The sequence below is a fragment of the Protomyctophum parallelum genome, assembly GCF_964188405.1.
Source record: "Protomyctophum parallelum genome assembly, chromosome: 10".
NCBI classification, from domain to species: domain Eukaryota; kingdom Metazoa; phylum Chordata; class Actinopteri; order Myctophiformes; family Myctophidae; genus Protomyctophum; species Protomyctophum parallelum.
In genome coordinates, this window is record NC_139704.1 from 44,632,280 (window position 1) to 44,654,703 (window position 22,424).

A 22,424-nucleotide genomic window follows, 5' to 3' on the forward strand; every position below is an offset into this window, starting at 1 on the left:
TCTTATGAATGGCCTCAATGAATTATTCAGGCTCTTTTGACAGTTGAATACTGTTTCTCCTTGCTCCTGTCCAGTGGTTGAACAAGGGGGGGGGGGGGGGGGGGGATCAATTCCACAATGTAGAAATACTTTGGTATACGTGCTGTATCCAAACTTTACTTAAAGGACCACTTCACCACTTTTCAACCTATCTTCATATAATAGGTCCTCACTAATAATCATGAAAAAATGGCACGATTTTTTTCTACTCAGTCTGTGTCTCATAGGACGGCTGTGGGCAGTTAGAAACCGTCTTCCAGTGACATCATCATTAGGCAGATGTTTTTTTAAACAAGATTATTTTACAAATTGTCATTATCGTGAGAACGATGGCTTCCATTTTCGCATTGCAACTTTTCAGGACTAGAAAGCCTGCAGTTTCTAGTAGCTTGTATTCCCCATCGATGATGTCACTGGAAGACGGTTTCTGAACTGCCCACAGCCCTCCTATGAGACACAGACTGAGTAGAAACAAATTGCACCATTTTTTCATGATTATTAGTGAGGACCTATTATATGAAGATAGGTTGAAAAGTGGTGAAGTGGTCCTTTAAGAATTTTAGTACTTTTGAAGATCTATAACCCACAATGCATCACAATGTGACATGCTGTGAGCTTGTAGATTGGTTATTTTTTTGACAGAATAGGGGGGTTCGTATTAATTAACAATACAAAATCGTAGCCGTTGGTAATGGTAACTAAAATGTTCAAATTAACGTAGTGGAGTAAAAAGCAGCAGCAGTCGTCGTTTGCCTCTGAGATGTACGTAGCGGCGTAAAAGTGTAAGGTATACCAACATGTAAATGACTCAAAGTGAAAGCTCATACCTCAAAGTTGTACTTTACAGTAAGTTACTTAACACCGCAGTAAGTTACTTACAGTTATACTTGCCACCGCTGCGCCTGTCAATATCATTGACGCCCTTGCCACTCCATAATATGGCAGGTTGCTTGAGCTTAATTGTGACATGCTGTGAGCTTGTAGATTGGTTATTTTTGACAGAATAGGGGTGGTTCTTATTAACAATACGAAATTGCAGCAGTTGGTAATGGTAACTAAAAATGTTCAAATAACGTTGTTTGCCTCTGAGATGTACTGTAGCGGCGTAAAAGTGTAAGGTATAACAAAATGTATAAATTACTCAGAGTGAAAGCTCATACCTCAAAGTTGTATACTTACAGTAAGTTACTTATACCACTGCAGTTAACCCATTCTGACCGGGCACCCATTTTGGTGTCAGCATCATGTCATGCTTTAGCTATTTAAAAATAGCAGATCTACAAGCTCATAGCGCGCCACCGAGTGGCGCGATACGAGCTTGTAGGTCTGCTATTTTTGAAAAATCGAAGAGCGACTGACATTTCTAGAATCTGATCTCAGGTCAGAATGGGTTAATCAGACCAGTGTGTGTGTCCAGTGGATACCTCGTATATGAATCTGATCTCAGGTCAGAATGGGTTAAGTTATACTTACAGTTACTTGACCACCGCTGCGCCTGTCAATATCATTGACGCCCTTGCCACTCCATAATATGGCAGGTTGCTTGAGCTTTATTGGCCTGCTGAGGTCATGAAACCGTAGAGGCTAACTGAGCAACACTCTAATAACCCCCCCCCCCCCCCCCCCCCCCCCCCCCCCCCCGGCCAAACGGGTTCCAAGATACCTCACGCTCTTCTGGCACTGGCTGTGGAAAGCAGAGGGTGTGTGTGTGTGTGGTATAGCTTATTGAGGAATCGGTGATATTTGTGGAAATTCTAAGCCTTTAACCCATTCTGACCGGGCACCCATTTTGGTGTTAGCATCATGTTATGCTTTAGCTATTAAAAAATAGCAGATCTACAAGCTCATATCGCGCCACCGAGTGGCGCGATACGAGCTTGTAGGTCTGCTATTTTAGAAAAATCTAAGAACGACTGACATTTTTAGAATCTGATCTCAGGTCAGAATGGGTTAAGAACCTATTATTCCCTGACTGTGTGTATAATCGGTGGTGGAAGAAGTTCTCATTACTTATTGTTGTTGTTGTCAGGCAGAAACCTCCTATCTCAAACTGTTTTGTGTTTTTTTTCGTAATGTAAGGTTTGATTGATTTTATTTGATTGATTTATTTATTTACAGTTTGCAGAATTACAGTACATTTCAAGCACAAACTCAATACAAAGACTGTTAAACTGTGAGTGGACGACGCAATAAAGCATTACACTTGTTTACAAGAGGGTCCACCATGTTCAATTCATCAAAAACATTTAGAGACGTACAAATAGACACTTCCATAGTCAAAGAACAGAACAGGAATTCATCATGAAGGAAGCAAAAAGGAAAAAGAAACATTATACAGTGAGGGGAAAAGGGGGGGGGGGGGATTCAGATTTTACGGGGGCCTGTTTCGAATTGCAGCCTAATTACGTCCTACGTTATCACACTGCAGTCAGTGCAGTGTCACACAAAAGTATGAAAAGATTCACATACAAGCTCGAAATGCGGCTTAGTTTTGAGCTTGTAGCTATTTTTTTTCCTGTTGAATTCTAAAAAGTATCCGTTTTTGACAGTGGTTTCCATAATATGGAAACCACTGTCAAAAACGGATACTTTTTTTACTTGATATAATATTATTATATCAATCAAGTATTGATTGATTGATTGAACGCTTTTATTAGTCAGAAACGGAAACGGTATACAGAGCATAGTCAAACACCTGGGGTACCACAATGTTAGACATTTTCTAACATTGTGAACATGTAAAAGTCCTGTATTAAAAACTTTACTTCAGTAAAAGTACAAAGGGGTTGGCAAAAATAATAATAATTGTGAAATGTTATTTTTTGAAAATAGCCAGTGTAACGCAAGCAACCAGTAAAACACATCTTTTTTTAAGAAAAGTTTTCCAAAAGAAATCAGCTAAAAGTCAGCTAAAAGTACCTCAAAAGTACAGTACTTGAGTAAATCTACTTAGTTACCTTCCACCACTGGAAAGCACTGTAGAAGGTGGGTTACTGGGGAATGGGATGAATAGGTTACTTAAGAATCATGATCAGTGAGATATTTGTGGAAATAAGCCTTTAAGAAGACTGCGTATAATCCTTTTTTTTTTTTTTGCGTTCTGTAGCACTGTTCCCGAGGTTAAAATGTAGACACCGCGGTCCCAGGCTCCCAAAGAAGAGTTTTTTTTTCTTGTGGAACTTTGGTATTGCGAGTAGCATTTGTGCGCTGGCTGGCACCACTGTATAGAGTAAAGTGCATTGTTAATTTGTTCGGGCACTAAGCTGAGCTCAGAGGAGCTCACTGTGACTTGTGGAGTTTGGGGGATTTATACAGACAGGCAGAGGAAATTTCATTGCCACCATAAACCACACGACCAATATTCGGAGTCCTGAATCCTCCCATGACATAACCTCCTGCATAGATCCAATTAAGGCGATACGAGCTTGTAGGTCTGCTATTTTTTGAAAAAATCGAAGAGCGACTGACATTTTTTAGAATCTGATCTCGGTTCAGAATGGGTTCATCAGACCCAGTGTGTGTCCGGCGGAAACCTCGTATGAATCTGATCTCAGGTCAGAATGGGTTAAAGACATTTTTCTTCTTCTTAGTTTTGGATAGAAATTCAATATGCACATTGAAGTACTGGAGAGCAAACCTAATGTATGATTATATTAATTAAATTTAGTTTTTTTTTTTTTTTTTTTTCATTGTTTTTGTATTTATTTATTTTCAAGTAAACATCTTTCTTCATTATTCTTGGTGGGTGATTTGGGATGTATAGCCAAGACACAACCACTTTTTTCAACAGAATAAATTGGATGGAAAGGTGTTATCCCGGATCATTCTGTCTTGCACACTCCTCCGTGAAAGTCAAAAAAGTGTGAACTTTTCAAGCAAGGCGCCCCCTTTCTTCTTTCTCATCTTTTTTTCATTTTTTTGTCATTGCAGGCGGAGCAGGCCGGAGCAGAAGGGCAAAAGGGAATCGATGGGGAGAGGGTAAGCGTGTCTATCTCCGGCCGACATATCTTCCATACACCAGATCTGGTTTCATCAGGGAATCAATTCTTATGGGCTATTCATTTTCTGTTCATCTGTGCGATGCCCTCGAGGGGGGAAGTGAGGTAGAGGTTTTTCTCTCTCCTCTCCAATGTGGTGGCTGTCATATTCTGATGTGTGGTCAGGGCCGGGGCTGCCATGTCCTTCTCCAGTTAGATTTAATTGATACAGTCTTATGTAGCACAGAACCTGCATGTTGATGAACCACAGTCGTTTTTTTTTTTTATAACCTCAAAGCTGTGCTAGCTGGGCCATTTGGATTTTTACAACATTGCCCTATCTCCGGAATCACCATAGCAATGAAACCTACACCATATTGTACTGGGATATTAAGAGCGAAGGCAATACCGGGGGGCGTGAATTTATTTGACCATTGATTGTGATAAAGAAGATCTCAAAAGATTCATTATAATATCCTAACGGGGGTCTACTGAATAAATTAATTGACTAGCATTCCGACCAGGAGCAAAACGGCCTGCGTCCCCCTGTATACTAATGGTTAGCTGGACCAAAGGCTGTTTCATATCCTCATCTCTTGTGTTGGTTGGTGGCCGAGCACTGAGCAGATGGTCAGTTTTAAAGTGTCTTTTTATAAAGGGACCTGTTTTCATCACCATTCCCTCACTGAACAGACCTATGGCCAGAGAAACCTGCTTCCTTGGCATTGGTTTACGGTGCCTCGCCGTGTCCAAAATAAATAGTGCTCCAAATGCTGAGTGTTCAATTTACAATTTAGGCATTTAGCAGACGCTCTTAATCCAGAGCGACTTACATTTAAGCAAGAACAAAAGCATGGGAATACATCACATAAAAGCATTTATCATGAAACATGCGTAAGCTAAGAAAGTAACAGTGGAATATCTATATAATGAAACTATACATACACTATACATATAAACTATACATGGGAGAGGAAGTCGAACAGGAAACGAGGAGCAGTCTACTCGCCTATCGTGCTGAGCCAATCAGTTGCGATGTGACGCGAGAGTGTGGTCTAGCCCATGGGTTCCCAAAGTGGGGTCCGGGGACCCCTGGGGGTATTTGAGGGAGTTCCAGGGGGTACCTAGCTCTATTAGAGATAGAAACCAAATGGACACTTATGGGTCTGTAACTCAGAGAGTGTACAAATGGACCCTAAATGGACCCTAACGGGACCCTAACGGGTCCATTTGGTTCCATTTGTACACTCTCAGAGTGTAACATCAGGGCCTTAAGTGGCCCTAAAGGCTCTAAAGTGTTGTTGGCTAAGCTGTTGTGACGCAGTGCATCTACGTAAGTGGTGTGCTTCTTCACTTTCCTGTCTTTGCCCTGGGTTGACTCCCAGAATGTTCAGTTTGCTTGCCACTAGTTCCCGGGTGCCTGACACAGTGCCCTGCCAGCCTCATCTTGACTTTGTCTGGTCCCTGTAGAGGTCCATGTTTCTGATTTGGTGACACCTATAGGGCCATTCGTAGCATTCTCGTATCGTCTCCATTCAGAGCACTTTCCCGTTGTAGGGAAAGGGTCCATGTCTCAGCCCATACAGCAGTACGTTGTACTGTAAGGGTCCATGTCTCAGCCCATACAGCAGTATGTTGTACTGTAAGGGTCCATGTCTCAGCCCATACAGCAGTACGTTGTACTGTAAGGGTCCATGTCTCAGCCCATACTGTACAGCAGTATGTTGTACTGTAAGGGTCCATGTCTCAGCCCATACAGCAGTACGTTGTACTGTAAGGGTCCATGTCTCAGCCCATACAGCAGTACTGACTCCACTGTAGCTATGAACAGCCGACCTCTTGATGTCTTCTCCTGATTTCCACACTCCTCAACCACATTCCAGTCATTCCAAGCAAGTGCCCTCTGTATACCTTCAGGTCCGGTTCCGTTGAAGCAGTCCAGACCCAGAGATATTTGAAGTCCTGGGGTGCCTCGTGCACCGTCCCGTCCCCAGTGGAAATGGTTTTGTCCCCGTTGTTTTCTTAGCATTGAGCTTGAGGCCAATCTTTTTTCAATCCATTTCTACAGCCAATAGCAGTTTGCTGTATCTGCTTGTATCCCGAGACTAATGGGCAATGTCATTTGCGTAGTCACAGTCAGTAATCATGATGGGGTGTACTCACCTTGACTTCCTCGGGACCAGAGTGAACCCCCAGTACATCCTCTGTCCTCTCTGCCATTGATTGTGAATTTAACCCATTCTGAACGGGCACCCATTTTGGTGTTGGCATCATGTTATGCTTTAGCTATTGAAAAATAGCAGATCTACAAGCTCATATCGCGCCACCGAGTGGCGCGATACGAGCTTGTAGGTCTGCTATTTTTGAAAAATCGAAGAACGACTGACATTTTTTAGAATCTGATCTCAGGTCAGAATGGGTCCATCAGACCAGTGTGTGTCCAGTGGAAACCTTGTATGAATCTGATCTCGGGTCAGAATGGGTTAAGGGCACGGTCCATCGCTACAATGAAGGGGGCCCAGAGTGTCACCCTGTAGGACGCCCGCTATAGCAGCCAATCGATAATGGAATTGTTTCGTAAATTAATGGATGAATTCATTGTATGCAGAGTATCTTGTCCACCTATAAGCCCTGTAGACATTGACTGGGTGTCCCAGGGTACAAGTTAAGCATTACTCATGGCTATGGTGTTACTGTTATGTCATTACACCAGGGCAGGAATTTCACGGCGGCCATAATGGCCGTACCTTCACAAATAGTTTGACAAGGAAACGAAGGATGATGTGCTGAGAGTGCACTGAGCCGCTAGACATATGTGGCGGTTTACAACTAATCCGCCGTGCGCGCTAAAAATCACCCGTGTCGTGCTGTGCGTTAGATTAGGTTAGGTTAGGGTTTGGGATAGTGTTAGATTAGGTTAGGGTTTGGGATAGTGTTAGATTAGGTTAGGTTAGGGTTTGGGATAGTGTTAGATTAGGTTAGGTTAGGGTTTGGGATAGTGTTAGATTAGGTTAGGTTAGGGTTTGGGATAGTGTTAGATTAGGTTAGGTTAGGGTTTGGGATAGTGTTAGATTAGGTTAGGTTAGGGTTTGGGATAGTGTTAGATTAGGTTAGGTTAGGGTTTGGGATAGTGTTAGATTAGGTTAGGTTAGGGTTTGGGATAGTGTTAGATTAGGTTAGGTTAGGGTTTGGGATAGTGTTAGATTAGGTTAGGTTAGGGTTTGGGATAGTGTTAGATTAGGTTAGGGTTTGGGATAGTGTTAGATTAGGTTAGGTTAGGGTTTGGGATAGTGTTAGATTAGGTTAGGTTAGGGTTTGGGATAGTGTTAGATTAGGTTAGGTTAGGGTTTGGGATAGTGTTAGATTAGGTTAGGTTAGGGTTTGGGATAGTGTTAGATTAGGTTAGGGTTTGGGATAGTGTTAGATTAGGTTAGGTTAGGGTTTGGGATAGTGTTAGATTAGGTTAGGTTAGGGTTTGGGATAGTGTTAGATTAGGTTAGGTTAGGGTTTGGGATAGTGTTAGATTAGGTTAGGTTAGGGTTTGGGATAGTGTTAGATTAGGTTAGGTTAGGGTTTGGGATAGTGTTAGATTAGGTTAGGTTAGGGTTTGGGATAGTGTTAGATTAGGTTAGGTTAGGGTTTGGGATAGTGTTAGGTTAGGTTAGGTTAGGTTAGGGTTTGGGATAGTGTTAGATTAGGTTAGGTTAGGGTTTGGGATAGTGTTAGATTAGGTTAGGTTAGGGTTTGGGATAGTGTTAGGTTAGGGTTTGGGATAGTGTTAGATTAGGTTAGGTTAGGGTTTGGGATAGTGTTAGATTAGATTAGGTTAGGGTTTGGGATAGTGTTAGATTAGGTTAGGGTTTGGGATAGTGTTAGATTAGGTTAGGGTTTGGGATAGTGTTAGATTAGGTTAGGTTAGGGTTTGGGATAGTGTTAGATTAGGTTAGGGTTTGGGATAGTGTTAGATTAGGTTAGGGTTTGGGATAGTGTTAGATTAGGTTAGGTTAGGGTTTGGGATAGTGTTAGATTAGGTTAGGTTAGGGTTTGGGATAGTGTTAGATTAGGTTAGGTTAGGGTTTGGGATAGTGTTAGATTAGGTTAGGTTAGGGTTTGGGATAGTGTTAGATTAGGTTAGGTTAGGGTTTGGGATAGTGTTAGATTAGGTTAGGGTTTGGGATAGTGTTAGATTAGGTTAGGTTAGGGTTTGGGATAGTGTTAGATTAGGTTAGGTTAGGGTTTGGGATAGTGTTAGATTAGGTTAGGTTAGGGTTTGGGATAGTGTTAGATTAGGTTAGGTTAGGGTTTGGGATAGTGTTAGATTAGGTTAGGTTAGGGTTTGGGATAGTGTTAGATTAGATTAGGTTAGGGTTTGGGATAGTGTTAGCAATGGTCTAGGGTTTGGGATAGTGTTAGTGTTAGCAGTGGTCTAACGGGAGGTCAAACCAATACCACCAAGATCAAATCAGCCTCTCGGACCCCAAACTTAGAATATTTTGTTGTCGTTGGAAAAGATTTAGTCCACATTTCCATGCTGTATTGATGTTGGTACCATAGGAGAGATAACGGGAAAGTAACAATTCTTCTACATTTTCAATTTTATTTTAGACCTCTTGTAAATTAAGTAATGCATAACAATAATTTAACTCTTGGGAGCATAAAAGTAGACCATTTTGGTTTCATTTTACACTCTCAAGAGATAAAGATCTAATAAGGGTCCATTTGGTTTCCATCATTTAGCTGGGGACTATACAGTACCTGGAACCCCCAAAAGGACCACTAGGTTGGTACCTTGCATGGCTACAGTGAATGTAATGCACTGTCTATGTAAAGCGCCTTGGATAAATGGTAGGGGTGTCAAAAAAAATTGATTCCCGTTATGAACGATTCAAAATCGATTCATAATTTCCAAAAATCGTTTTTTTTATTATTATTATTTATTATTATTATTTTTTTTTTTTTAGATTTTATTTCTGGTTAGTTACAGGAGTTTTCACTACATGGTGTTTATAATATGAAATGTAAGCTCACCCTAACCCTCACCCTTACAGTAAACATCATGTCTTCAGTCATTTTCAAGTTAATCACTTCAGTTGGCTGGAGTAGATTGTGATGAAATCCTATGTATTGAATCAAGAATCATTTTGAATAGAGAATAGTTTTGAATCTGGAAAAAAAAATCTTTTGAATTAAAAAGAAAATCGTTTTTGGAGAATCGTAGAATCGAAAAAACCGATTTTGAATCGAATCGTGACCCCAAGAATCTGAATCGAATCGTGGGACACCCAAAGATTCACAGCCCTAATAAACGGGCTATATAAATGCACCATTTACCATTTACCACTAAACTCATGTGGGAGCAGAGCTAAGAGTGTGGCTATTTGGCCTTTTATGCACAGTATCACGTTAATTTCAAACGGAGATCACGGCCAGAACGAGTGAAACGTAAAACCATTGGTCTCCTTTTAATGACTTTATCTAGTTAACACAGCTGTTCCAGTCCTCCCAATCTGTCCGTAAAAAAGATAGGCACAGAAAAGAGTCCATGTCATTGATGATGGCATAGTTATTACCATAATAATAATGTAAGCGACTGCTCGTATTCCAAATGGATGCATTAGATTTGTGTCCACGGACCATAATTATGAGATTCTAAGAATCTGCACGATCCAATCTCTCTGTGAAGTGAAGCGTACTGACCAAGGTGATCCTAGATCAATAATGTCAGAGTTGGAACACAAACTCTGATAGAGATATTAACCCATTCTGAACGGGCACCCATTTTGGTGTTAGCATCATGTTATGCTTTATCTATTGAAAAATAGCAGATCTACGCAGATCTACGTATCGCGCCACCGAGTGGCGCGATACGAGCTTGTAGGTCTGCTATTTTTGAAAAATCGAAGAGCGACTGACATTTCTAGAATCTGATCTCAGGTCAGAATGGGTTCGTCAGACCAGTGTGTGTCCAGTGGAAACCTCGTATGAATCTGATCTCAGGTCAGAATGGGTTCGTCAGACCAGCGTGTGTCCAGTGGAAACCTCGTATGAATCTGATCTCAGGTCAGAAAGGGTTAACTGTGCGGATCAATTGGCGTTCAGGTCAGAGTGACTCTGACACTGCAGGTGTTTGATTAAATCTAATCAAATGCCATTCTGATGCTCACGACCAGTTGCCCCCAGCAACAAAGTACTCAACGCCAGTATAGAAAGTATAGATACTTCCTTGTCAAATATTACTCAACTGCAAGTGAAAGGTCCTCCATTTTTTATATCAGTGCATTGCTGTTTAAAGGTATATTCAGTGATTTCACTCAAAAAACCTTAGGTTTCGTTTTTGGCTGTGGGACCCAGCCTTTCGTCCAATCAGGATAGAGTCTCAAAAACGAAACCTAAGGTTTTTTGACCCCCAGGGGTTAACTGGGGACAGGGAGGAACTCCTTATATGGTCAGCACACTCTATAGTAGGGAGGATTATCACAACAAAACAAAAAAATAAGTGATATTTGAATTAAGTGAAATCACTGAATATACCTTTAATATAAATAATCACGCCCGTGTGAACTGAGTGGTGCATCTCCCCCCTCTCTCTCTTTTTAGAATCTGATCTCAGGTCAAAAATGGGTTCAAATTATTCCTCTTGGGTTGTGATGTGTTGTGCACTTTGGTTGCATACTTGCCTTGTCGTAAAATTATTCTTTCTTTAAAAGTTCTAATATTAACCCATTCTGACCGGGCACCCATTTTGGTGCTTGTAGGTCTGCTATTTTTGAAAAATCGAAGAGCGACTGACATTTTTAGAATCTGATCTCAGGTCAGAATGGGTTCATCAGACCAGTGTGTGTCCGGCGGAAACCTCGTATGAATCTGATCTCAGGTCAGAATGGGTTAATATAGCATATTGGCATTGGCTCTTGTTGCACACATGTTATATGATCATGTGGACCATGTAACAATGTGGTCCAACCAATTTTCCGCACGCGCGCATGCCGCACAGAAGGAGCCCCCTGCTGGGGCTTTTCGTAGAGCCCCCTGATTGCTAAATCCAGCCCTGTTTTGAAGCTCTATTGGCTAATTGGCCCCACTTTCCCCCCCCCACCACTGGTGTAGACAGACAGAAAAAGAAACATTGTTATGACTAAGAGTTATTTGACCCCGGAGACGACAAAGACTTTGTCCAAAATGATTAAATTGCAGCTTCTCATCGCTGTCGGTGGCAGAAACCTTGTATCTCCATATTAATTTGTTCTGTCTTCTCATGAATTAATGCCATGTTTTTGTACTTTTTCCTATGACAGTGACACACTAAATAGCCATTCTGAGCTTGCAGATCAGCTATTTTTGCCCTTTTTATGTATTAATTTAGAAAATATTTGCCCAAAATAACATGCCAAAAATAGAGATCAGATGTCTGGCTGAAAGTAGTTTAGTCTGTCCATGGTTTTTAAAACATTTCATTTAATCAATGAAAAGAGTAAAGGTAATGGTGAGAGTATGCAACCCTGCCTTACAAGGGGCGGTGGTGGCTCAGGGGTAGAGTGCCTGGATGGTAACTGTAAGGTTGCCAGTTCGAACCCGGGCTCCCCCAGAGTTACTGTCGAAGTGTCTTTGAGCAAGACACTGAACCCCTAATTGCTCCCGATGTGCTAGTTGGTGCCTTGCATGGTTTCCACTGCCATCGGTGTATGAATGTGTGTGTGAATGGGTGAATGTAATGCACAATCTCTGTAAAGCGCCTTGGATAAAGGCACCATTTACCATTTACCATTTACAATGGTTAGGCTACAATGTCCCTAACCCTACAATGTCCCTAACCCTACAATGTCCCTAACCCTAACCCTAACCCTAACCCCTACAATGTCCCTAACCCTACAATGTCCCTAACCCTAACCCTAACCCTAACCCCTACAATGTCCAAATCACTGCTGGTTCTGACTCAACAAGGAGAGTTAACGGTGCAGGGCCCTGAAGACGTTAGCACATACTGTACTTGTACGGCACGCCATACAGCTGGACAATCTGCCACAGTGATTCCATACAGCTGGACAATCTGCCACAGTGATTCCATACAGCTGGACAATCTGCCACAGTGATTCGTGGTGGATGCCGTCGACAGCTTTCTTGGACTGGATGTAATTCATTATGATGGATGTAAAGGCAGCCGGGCAACATTAAAGACCAGGTGGCTGATGTCACGTGATGGGGGCTAGCCTGGGGTGAGTGATGGGGATTTGAGTTAGGTGACGTGACAAAGTGACGGGGATTGTGGGTTAGGTGTCAAAAACGCAAGGTCTCGGCCTGGGCCATGGCTCAGCGGTCCAGGCACCTTGGCTGGTAATCCAGTCTGGCAGTGTGCCGCGGGTTCGACTCCCGATCCTGACGGGCTTTACTGCATGTCTCCCTCCCCTCCATCTCTCTCCCCATTTCCTGTCAGCCTACTGTCTGTCCCTCCATAAAAAATATAAAATAAAGGCGAAAGCCACAAAAAAAAAACATAAAAAAATGAAAACATAAACGCAAGGTCTCATAGTTAACTGCGACATCCGGTCGCAAACAAAAAACTGAAGCTGTGTGTTTAATGGCAAATCAAACCACTAACTAATAAACTGAAAATAACTCAAAACAAACTGAAACAAACGAAACAAACGAAACCTCCCCGTGGCGTTTCCCAATTCCCTCCTGCTGTGCACCAGTGATATCCACGAATAGACCCGTAATTGGCTGAACCCCGCCTATGCCCAGGTTGTTCAGTGAGGACTATACACTGCACCTTCATAATACATTAACCACAACTAAAATCATCAAATTGAATACAACAATGTGTGTCTGAAGTAAGTTCTAGGCACTACTCTATGATGTTGCAGACAGAGTTTGAAGAAGATCTTATTGGAGAAGGACATACAGCACCATTTTGGAATCCAGCTTGTGATTCATTCATTGCTATATGAGTGTTTGTTCAGTAAAGGGTGTCTCCATGTCTCTCCAGCTCTTTATTAACCCTCTAACACCCGCATTAATTTCTACTTGCAAAAAATAGATTTCAACCTTACTACTACTTTGTACTACTAGGACTGACACTAAAACATGTTAAAATATAGTTTGATGGGAAATTTATAATAATTATATAATAATATAATGAATTCATAATTTACATTTGGGGGATATCTTTCACAATAATGAATAAAACATGTTCTAGACATTCTAATGATCACAAAAAAACATATATTACAATTATTGTACCTACTTTTATTAGGGTAAAGGTCAAAAGTCTTAGGTTAAAAAAATGTTCAAAATGTCCAGACATTTTTAATTTGTGTGAATTTCAGCCTCTGTGGGGGGTATTTATATGCAAATATCATGACCAATGGCATTGAAATGGCATTGCAATGAACATCACTGATGACGTTTAGGTGAAAAAAGAACAGGAAAAAAAAGATATATAGTAATTAAATTAAATAAAATTGTTGCTAAAAAGCAACGCTGGGTCTTAGAGGGTTAAACAGAAAATGCATTTTCAGAAAAAATACTATCCGTTTCAAAAATGTCACTTGCTACCTTTACCTTTAGTTTCCTTTTCTCTAAAGTAAAGGCCTATTCATACTCCAGTTGTATGTGATAAGGTGACCACCGAAACCATGGTTAGGCAAAAGGGAGAGATGTGTTCATTCATGTGAGCGCTGAGTCGCTTACCACCGCGGCGTGACGCCATGTTGTAGGTTTTCGGTGGTCACCTCATCACCTAAAACTGGAGTATGAATTGCCTCAACAGTTTTGGACATACAAGGTTTCCACTCGACGACGCTGATCCTGTGTCCTCAGTCACACTGCCGATGGCACAATGAATGCAGGCCCGCTTTGCCAGGTTTCTGGCTGACATGCTGGCATTGCTGGCGTACGCTCATCAAATGGTGTGAAGCGTCACAGCGCGGCTCCATTTCAGCCCTAATTGTCTTATTTCGGGAAAAGATTGTAGCCTAGTCAGTGAAATGAATATAGTGTCCCCACAGTATCTCTTTCAGTTTTGCATCAATTAACCCATTCTGACCTGAGATCAGATTCATATGAGGTTTTCCACTGGACACACACTGGTCTGACGAACCCATTCTGACCTGAGATCAGATTCTAAAAATGTCAGTCGTTCTTCGATTAAAAAAAAATGGCAGACCTACAAGCTCGTATCGCGCCACTCGGTGGCGCGATATGAGCTTGTAGATCTGCTATTTTTCAATAGCTAAAGCATAACATGATGCTGACACCAAAATGGGTGCCCGGTCAGAATGCGTTAAGGTTTAACATAAGCTACTGTATGAAGGAGGCTATAAATATGCAGTGGTGGAAGATGTACTTTTCTCCCCCCTTTTTAATCTACCGATAACTGTGTGTGTGTGCGTGTGCGTGTGCGTGTGCGCGTGCGCGTGCGCGTGCGCGTGTGTGTGTGTGTGTGTGTGCGCTGTTGTAATCAACGTAACTCAAGAACAGTTCGCCCAAACCAACTTCAAATTCCTCACCCCTGCCCAGTGTGTCCATATATGGAGCTGGCCTGTTCTGACATCATTCTGATGTCTGCATAGACTCCATATTTGGGCATGCCTGAAAAATAACTCCGTATATGGGCATAAAAGGGACACAGACATACTGGGTGGGGCCAGTGCCCAACGGGCAGCGCTGCAGAGGCTCCAACGGGCACCGCTCTAGTTAACCCATTCTGACCTGAGATCAGATTCATAACGAGGTTTCCACTGGACACACACTGTGTCTGATGAACCCATTCTGACCTGAGATCAGATTAAAAAAATGTCAGTCGTTCTTCGATTTTTCAAAAAATAGCAGACCTACAAGCTTGTATCGTGCCACTCGGTGGCGCGATATGAGCTTGTAGATCTGCTATTTTTAAATAGCTAAAGCATAACATGATGCTAACACCAAAATGGGTGCCCGGTCAGAATGGGTTAAGTAAAAGTAACAGTACCACAATAGCAATACATTGACGTTAACAATTTGAACTGAGTAAAAGTGCAAAAGTATTGGCATTTAAAATATACTTACAGTACCAAAGTAATTATTTTTTTAATAGCTGAAGTATAAAAAAATGTCTTAATTGGTTATGGGATGTTTTATATTCTAATTCAGTAACTAAAACTGACAAATAATTTTAGTGGAATCCAATTAGTATTTGCCTCACAAATACACAAGCATAAGTTAACCCATTTTGACCTGAGATCAGATTTAAAAAAAATGTCTTCTACATCCTGACAGTTTTCTGAAAAAGCTATGTTTCTATGTCAGTCGTTCTTTGATTTAAAAAAAAAATAGCAGACCTATAAGCTCATAGCGCGCCACTCAGTGGCGCGCTATGAGCTTGTAGATCTGCTATTTTTCAATAGCTAAAGCATAAAATAAATTAAAAAGAAAACGTACGGCAACATTGTACTTTAGCACAGTACTTGAGTACTGAGTACATGTACTTAGTTTCCAGCACTGTAAATATAAGAGCGTTAAACATACAGTTTACTGTATGTTTACTGTTTACTGGTATACCTCGCGGGCATTCCTTGTAATTCTTGCTTGTATATTTTACTCATAGGGTGCAAAAGGAGCAACTGGAGAGCCCGGTGAAGAGGGAACGCCGGGAATAAATGTAGGTTCCTCTTCCTCTTTGATTGTAAACACAGCAAAGGATGTTAAGTTGCATAAATCTCCTTGCATGCTGATGTAGGTTGGCCTATTTCATGTTCAGAGGACTTTTCTACCTCCCCCCATCCCCCCCCCCCCATCCCCCCCGCACCCGTCCACCCCACCTCTCACTAATATTAGCTCATAGTCTTTTTTTACAGCTAGTATGTTATTTAAGGATTGAGTAGACACCTGAGAGGAGAGAATTCGATGTATGAGCATGTGAGCCGGTATCATCTTGCAGATATAAGTCCTGCGGGACTGCGGGCCCCGAGCCCCACTCCGTGGCATTCTGATGGTAAATCAAGTTACCACATGTGATTACATGATGCTCCGTTTGTAGAGTAAATGTCATAAAGGCCTGCATTTTACTCCGTCCTGCACCGCAGAGTCCACGGGGTGGTCTTTAAAAAAAAAGTGCCATCTGGGGCAAATCTATGTTTGAAATCTGCCAACACCTTCCTCTCTTATTTAGATTAACTTTTTATAAATTATATTCAGGAGTTTCAAGGAGAGATAAGGATGTTTATCGCATTCTGGGCGGGAATCCCTTTTGGTGTTAGCATTATGTTGTGCTTTTAGCTATTGAAAAATAACAGATCTACAAGCTCGTAGCGCGCTACCGAGTGGCGCGCTACGAGCTTGTAGGTCTGCTATTTTTGGAAAAATCGAAGAACGACTGACATAGAAACATAGCTTTTTCAGAAAACTGTCAGGATGTAGAAGACATTTTTAGAAAACTGATCTCAGGTCAAAATGGGTTATAAGATGTGTTTTTTCCCCCCCAAAGATGGTGTCGGTGCGGTGGTGAGCTTTAGCCCATACTGTATATGGCGGTGTATCGCTGAGCAAATGGAAAGTCACAAAAGGCATTTCTCGCCGTAACCTCCCTGGCATCCGTAGGCCGGCACTCAAGATATCTGTGTTACTGGGAGATCCTGTTCCACGGGAGATTTAAAGACTTGGCCATTCAGTGTATCAACACTTTCCAAGCAGAACATTTGGAATGCTCACTTTGACTTCACATTTCAATTCGGACTTGCTCCTCCTTGTCATGCCAAGTTCATTTGCGGGCGATAATATAAAAACCCTGCTCCTCCTTGTCATGCCAAGTTAATTTGCGGGCGATAATATAATTAAAAACCCTGCAATCCCTCAAAACGTCCTCCCCTTTTTGCATCTGTTCTGTCTCTCTGTCAAAAACAACTGGCTATGACCAGCAGCTGTTCTTGCTTTAGTAAAAAAAGAAACAAAGGGGAGAAAAAAAAGCCATAAGTAAACATAATTAGTCTGCATTTGTACACCCTGTGTGCTTCCCTGGCTTGTGTTTATTCGCTTGCTTTAGTTGCCTTGTGCTGGGGAGTTGCCAGATTGTCTTGTGGGCCCAGCGCGGTAGGAGTGACGAGACACAGTGGTGTGTGTAATTAGCAGGCAAGTGTACACAGCTCCCCACAGCGTTCTGACCCCATGCTGCAGGAGGAGACAGACGCCCAGGCAGACACCAGCCTTCTCCCTCTCCCCCGTTCCCTCCCCTTGTCCTAACTATCCCTTTCCCTCGCTATACACAAAGCCCCACCACAGCTCCAAAACAATCCATACAGAAAGACAATGGTTTTTAAATGGCTCTTTAAAAGGCTATATCGCCCTACTAAAAGCAATGTTTTTATTTAGTGAATGTTTCTTGGATGTGCATGTCCTCATATGCACATTCTAGGGGGATATGTTTTCGATAGAGCTGGGACTCGATTAAAAAAAATTATCTAATTAATCAGAGGCTTTGCGATTAATTAATCTAGATTAATCGCATTTTAATCGCATATCATTATTTGACCCGAGAACAGTGAGAAAGCAATTTTTTCAAATGGATTTTGGTATACTAGTGAATCAATGAATAGTGAATACATAAGTTTTTAAAGCCTTTTAAATCCTATTTCCAATCCACGGGGACAAGCAAAGTGATCTCAGCGGCTTCCCCCAGTCTGGTGAACTGTCTGCGGTTTCTGGTGGTGTTATTGTCTGAAGAGGACACGGACACTGACACTGTCACTGTCCAGTGACAACGTTCCGCGGTGAAAAGAATAGTGCGATTAAAATGCGTTAATTTTTTTAATGCATTAATTTTTCTGTAGTTAATTAATCGTAATTAGTCCCGGCCCTAGTTTTCGATCAAAGTTAATTAATGGTTCTTTGAGGCACATTTAACCACGTAAACCCTAGTGTCCCTACTTAATAGGTGAACATTGGTCGAACATTGCCAAACTACAAGCTCGTTCAAGCTCGTAAGTTTGTACATCTGCCGTAGAAGGGGAAAAAAAGAGCAGACCAAGTATAGACTAATAGATTATAGTCTATATTATTATGATTTACAGTTGATTGTGATTCCAAGCTCTGAGCACTCCTTCAGTCGGTCTCATGATTAAAGGTTTTATGACATTCATTTTCATTTATTTTTATTTATCTTTTTTCTTTTAGGTTTTATGACCTCAATTACACCCAAAAAACCTGAACTTTGAACATTCAGTGGATTTTCTGTGGTCTGAAGTTTTCTTTGGGGTTTGGAAGCCTTTTGAGCTACAATGAAAACAGGCAACACAGTGAAAACAGTGACATCTGCTGGCAAATCCCATTGACACATATGGGATTTGCAGGGTCTTACATCACTTACTGCCGGCAAATCAGAGCACCTGTTTGAGCCAGAAAACCCCAGATCACAGAAAATCTACTGAATGTTAAAAGTTCATGTTTTTTGGGTGCAATTGAGATTAGAAAACCTAAAAAAAATAAGAACAATTCCAAAACCTTTTTTTTAATCCCTTTAATCTGTGATGATTTCCAAAGTTAATGTTCCCTGCAGTGTGACACTTGTCGACGACGTATATACAGTAGGGTTTAACCCATTTTGGTCTTAGCGTTATGCTTTAGCTATTGAAAAATAGCAGATCTACAAGCTCGTAGCGCGCCACCGAGTGGCGCGCTACGAGCTTGTAGGTCTGCTATTTTTGAAAAATCGAGGATTTGAGGATTCTTTATAGAAGCATTAAAATGTGTTTGTCTGGAAAGGTCTGAAAAGTTTCTTCCCTGAAGAATCCAATGAGCACCTTTTATAATTATTTTCTGTGAGTACCGTGGCGTTAGCAAGCCAGTTTCCCTGCTCTGTCTCTCCCTGCGTTGCCACAGAACGCTGTGTTTGGACCCATGCGATGAGGCTAATTCTGTTAGCAGGAGGCAGCATCGCTGGGTCTTTAAGTGGGTTATGTTCTCGAAGGTCGAACGTAAAATAAAAACAGAAGGCAATAATCCATAAAGGGATTTATAAGAAACTTTCAGCAGGAACTTGTAATGTCTAAGACAAAGGAAATTCAAAAAGACTTGGAATTTCAGGTTCAATTTCAAGTGATTCGGCCCCCATCGCCCCCTTGTGCATTTCAAAATGATGACTTTCCCATGTTGTTGTTGTTTGGCTGTCGACAGGTGTTTTATTTTATTTTATTAATGGTGCAGTGGTAGGCTCATTAATCCATTCTGAACGGGCACCCATTTTGGTGTTGGCATCATGTTATGCTTTATCTATTGAAAAATAGCAGATCTACAAGCTCATATCGCGCCACCGAGTGGCGCGATACGAGCTTGTAGGTCTGCTAGTTTTGAAAAAAATCGAAGAACGACTGACATTTTTAGAATCTGATCTCAGGTCAGAATGGGGTCATCAGACCAGTGTGTGTCTGGTGGAAAACCTCGTATGAATCTGATCTCAGGTCAGAATGGGTTAAAGCAGCAATTCAACAAAATCAGCATCACAGTTCTCCTGACAGGCTAAATCGTCTCTCAAAATGATCAAGTAAAAAAAAGACTGCTGGATTTCTTTAATATTCAGCCTATCAGTTTACATCTCTCCTGTACAACAAAAGAAGCACAGTTGAATGGAAAGCCCTGCGTTTTGACAAGCGGAAAAGTTGGCAACCCTGCACTGAATGACAAACACTGTGAAAAAAGAAGCTGTGTTCAAATGGGTCCTATGTGAAATTATGATTCTGTCACAAGCTCTTAATATCTCTCATTAGTTTAATATTATTAATACAACCCAGCACAGACACACTTGACCACTTTCATGTCTCAAACATGTTCAAAGGTAAAACAATGGTTTGACACTTTTGTGTGATACTGTAGCATGACAAGGTAATGCGTTCATTTAGGGAAACGTTGAAATATGGAGATACAGGGTTTCTGCCCAACATAAACAATATACCTAGTTGTCCTAGTTCAGTGATAGTTCAGTGCTTTTCTTTTACATATACAGGAGACGTTGCTTGAAGGATATTGTATTTGCCAAAGCTTTGTTCTGGAACCACGTTATATAAAACAAACTGAATTCAGAGGTGGGAAAACTGCATTTCTGCAGCCTTTGCCCAATGGCATATTTTCCTTGTTGTTTTTGTTATGTAGAATAAAATTGGCTTCACTCTAAACTAAAGAGTGCATTCTATTTCTGACTCTGGTTCAGACTAAGTTATTTACACTGTACTCCAATAATAATCAGCTCAAGACGGTATGGATAATTGCCGTAGTGTTGATTAATCTGTGACCGATTTCCAAAGTTAATTTAAAAATAATAAGTCTTCAGTGCAATGCAATGTTAATTGGTTATTAAATTATGGTGATTTGAGGCCCAATTAGTACTCATCATCTTCTAATTGTCTGGCAGATTATGTTTCTTGGTATTCACATATACAGCGACAGCGATAACTTTAATGCATTGTTGTTGTAACTTGTCTTGTAAAATGCCTCGAGAGCACAATATAGCTAGGAGATTGATTTGTCTTATTGTCCTTCCTTAAAAAGAGAATTATTTCTCAACTGGGGGTAAATTTAATGACAATTAAATTGTTGTTCTTTAATCGAAAAGGTGTATTAACTGACCAGATCTTTAGCTGGTGCTGACTGCATTGAATACATGCTGTAGTTGAATCCAGTATCGTCAAACTAATGTTGACGTGTTAATTTAGTATTGTTCATTTGTCCCTCAAGTCAAAACTAACAGATCTACAAGCTCACAAGCAAGCTTGTAGATAGATTACGCTCTGCAGACTTTCAGGTTTATATTGATATTATCATGTTTTAGCGTTGTTCATGGATGTTGTCGTGCTAAGGCCTACCCACTTGGTAATTTCTTGTACAGATTTGGAAATAAATTCAAACGAGATTTATTTATTTTTCTCCCGGTACTCTCGAGAATTGTCTTTTTACACATGTATCATTCAGCTAATCAGTAGAACTATTAACCCATTCTGATCGGGTACCCATTTTGGTGTTAGCATCATGTTATGCTTTAGCTATTGAAAAATAGCAGATCTACAAGCTCGTATCGCGCCACTCGGTGGCGCGATACGAGCTTGTAGGTCTGCTATTTTTGAAAAATCGAAGAACGACTGACATTTTTTAAAATCTGATCTCAGGTCAGAATGGGTTCATCAGACCAGTGTGTGTCCAGTGGAAACCTCGTATGAATCTGATCTCAGGTGCGTTCAGACTTGGACGGTTAGAGCGGCGCGATTACATACAAAGTCAACGCAAAGACGAGAAGTTGTGCGAGCGCCGCGAACGGGTTGCGGCGTGACCTGGCGCAGCAGAAACGGGACGAACCGAGGGGAATATTTAAATTAGAGTCTGAATGAACGCACCTCAAGGAGACATCCTCGTTAGAGACCTGCAAGAATTGTCATGGCCAATGCATGTTATGAATGATAAGCCTCGAGAGGAGACTCGCGGAGAAGAGCCAGTAATTTGTCACGTCTCTGGCGCTGCCGCGGACTTAATGTAATAAGGGTAGGTAGTTTCTTCTGCAGATGTAATTCTCTATTAATAGCCTCTTCAACTCCACACTTAACCATGACAAATTGTATTTTTTGAGCCATTTAACTGACCCCCCCCCTCCCCCTCCCTATCCCCATCCGTCCTGGTCACTCTTACCCTATTTCAAAGAGATGCTGCTGCTGCTGCTGCTCCTGGCCCAAATATGTCACACCTAACAAGGCGGGCTGCAAATTTAGCCTGTCAATAATGTGTCAAGCGTCATTCATCAGCTATCACTGGTGGAGCCATTCATCCTCAGTCTTTATCTCAGCTGTCCGTCTGTCCGCCTTTCACTTCTCACCACCGAGGCGATGCCCTGCAGGGCCGGGCTCACAATCCTTCCCACTCGGCCCTGCTGAAGGTGACGACACTCTCAGGCCTTTTGACTCAAACCAAGGGGCATCGGGGGGGGCTTGTTGAGCTGGTTGTTGCATCATTAAAGGCGTAGTGAAATGAAAAGTATGTTTTTCACACTTTTAGACCACATCCGTGGTCATCATATGAGCATACCTTATGTGTATTGTGTTTAATTCCCCATATCTGAGCATCTGTCCAACACTATCCAACACAGCTGCTACTAATTACATAAATCCTCCGTTTTTATTCCCATTCGAGATGACATCCAGACAGTGCATTACTCGGTTTCAACGTAATCCTCACGCTAAAATATGTATCTGAAAGCATTATAGGGTAGAAATAAGCCACATAACAGTAAACTGGTACAGCTGGTCGACTATCTGACTTGTAAACAAACACACGCCATGCGTCCTGGTATAGCATACCCTAGCTACCGTCCCATCGCCTGAAGGGATGCGACACTCGGTTCAGAAACTTCAGAGCGGTGTTTCAAGTTGAAACCGTCTGAAACTTCAAAATAAACTGCCCACC

The 22,424-nt window shown here is 41.6% G+C and overlaps 1 protein-coding gene across 1 annotated transcript in view; it reads left to right on the top strand.

Annotated features, from left to right (window-relative positions):
- The window catches only part of col19a1 (collagen, type XIX, alpha 1), a gene marked incomplete at its 3' end in the record, with an annotated part of 238,354 nt that overhangs the window by 60,328 nt on the left and 155,602 nt on the right, over positions 1 to 22,424 (top strand). The window contains exons 12-13 of the mRNA XM_083775052.1: positions 3,970 to 4,017; positions 15,598 to 15,651. Coding sequence (XP_083631178.1) covers positions 3,970 to 4,017; positions 15,598 to 15,651 — 102 coding nt within the window. The remainder of the gene's footprint in view (positions 1 to 3,969; positions 4,018 to 15,597; positions 15,652 to 22,424) is intronic.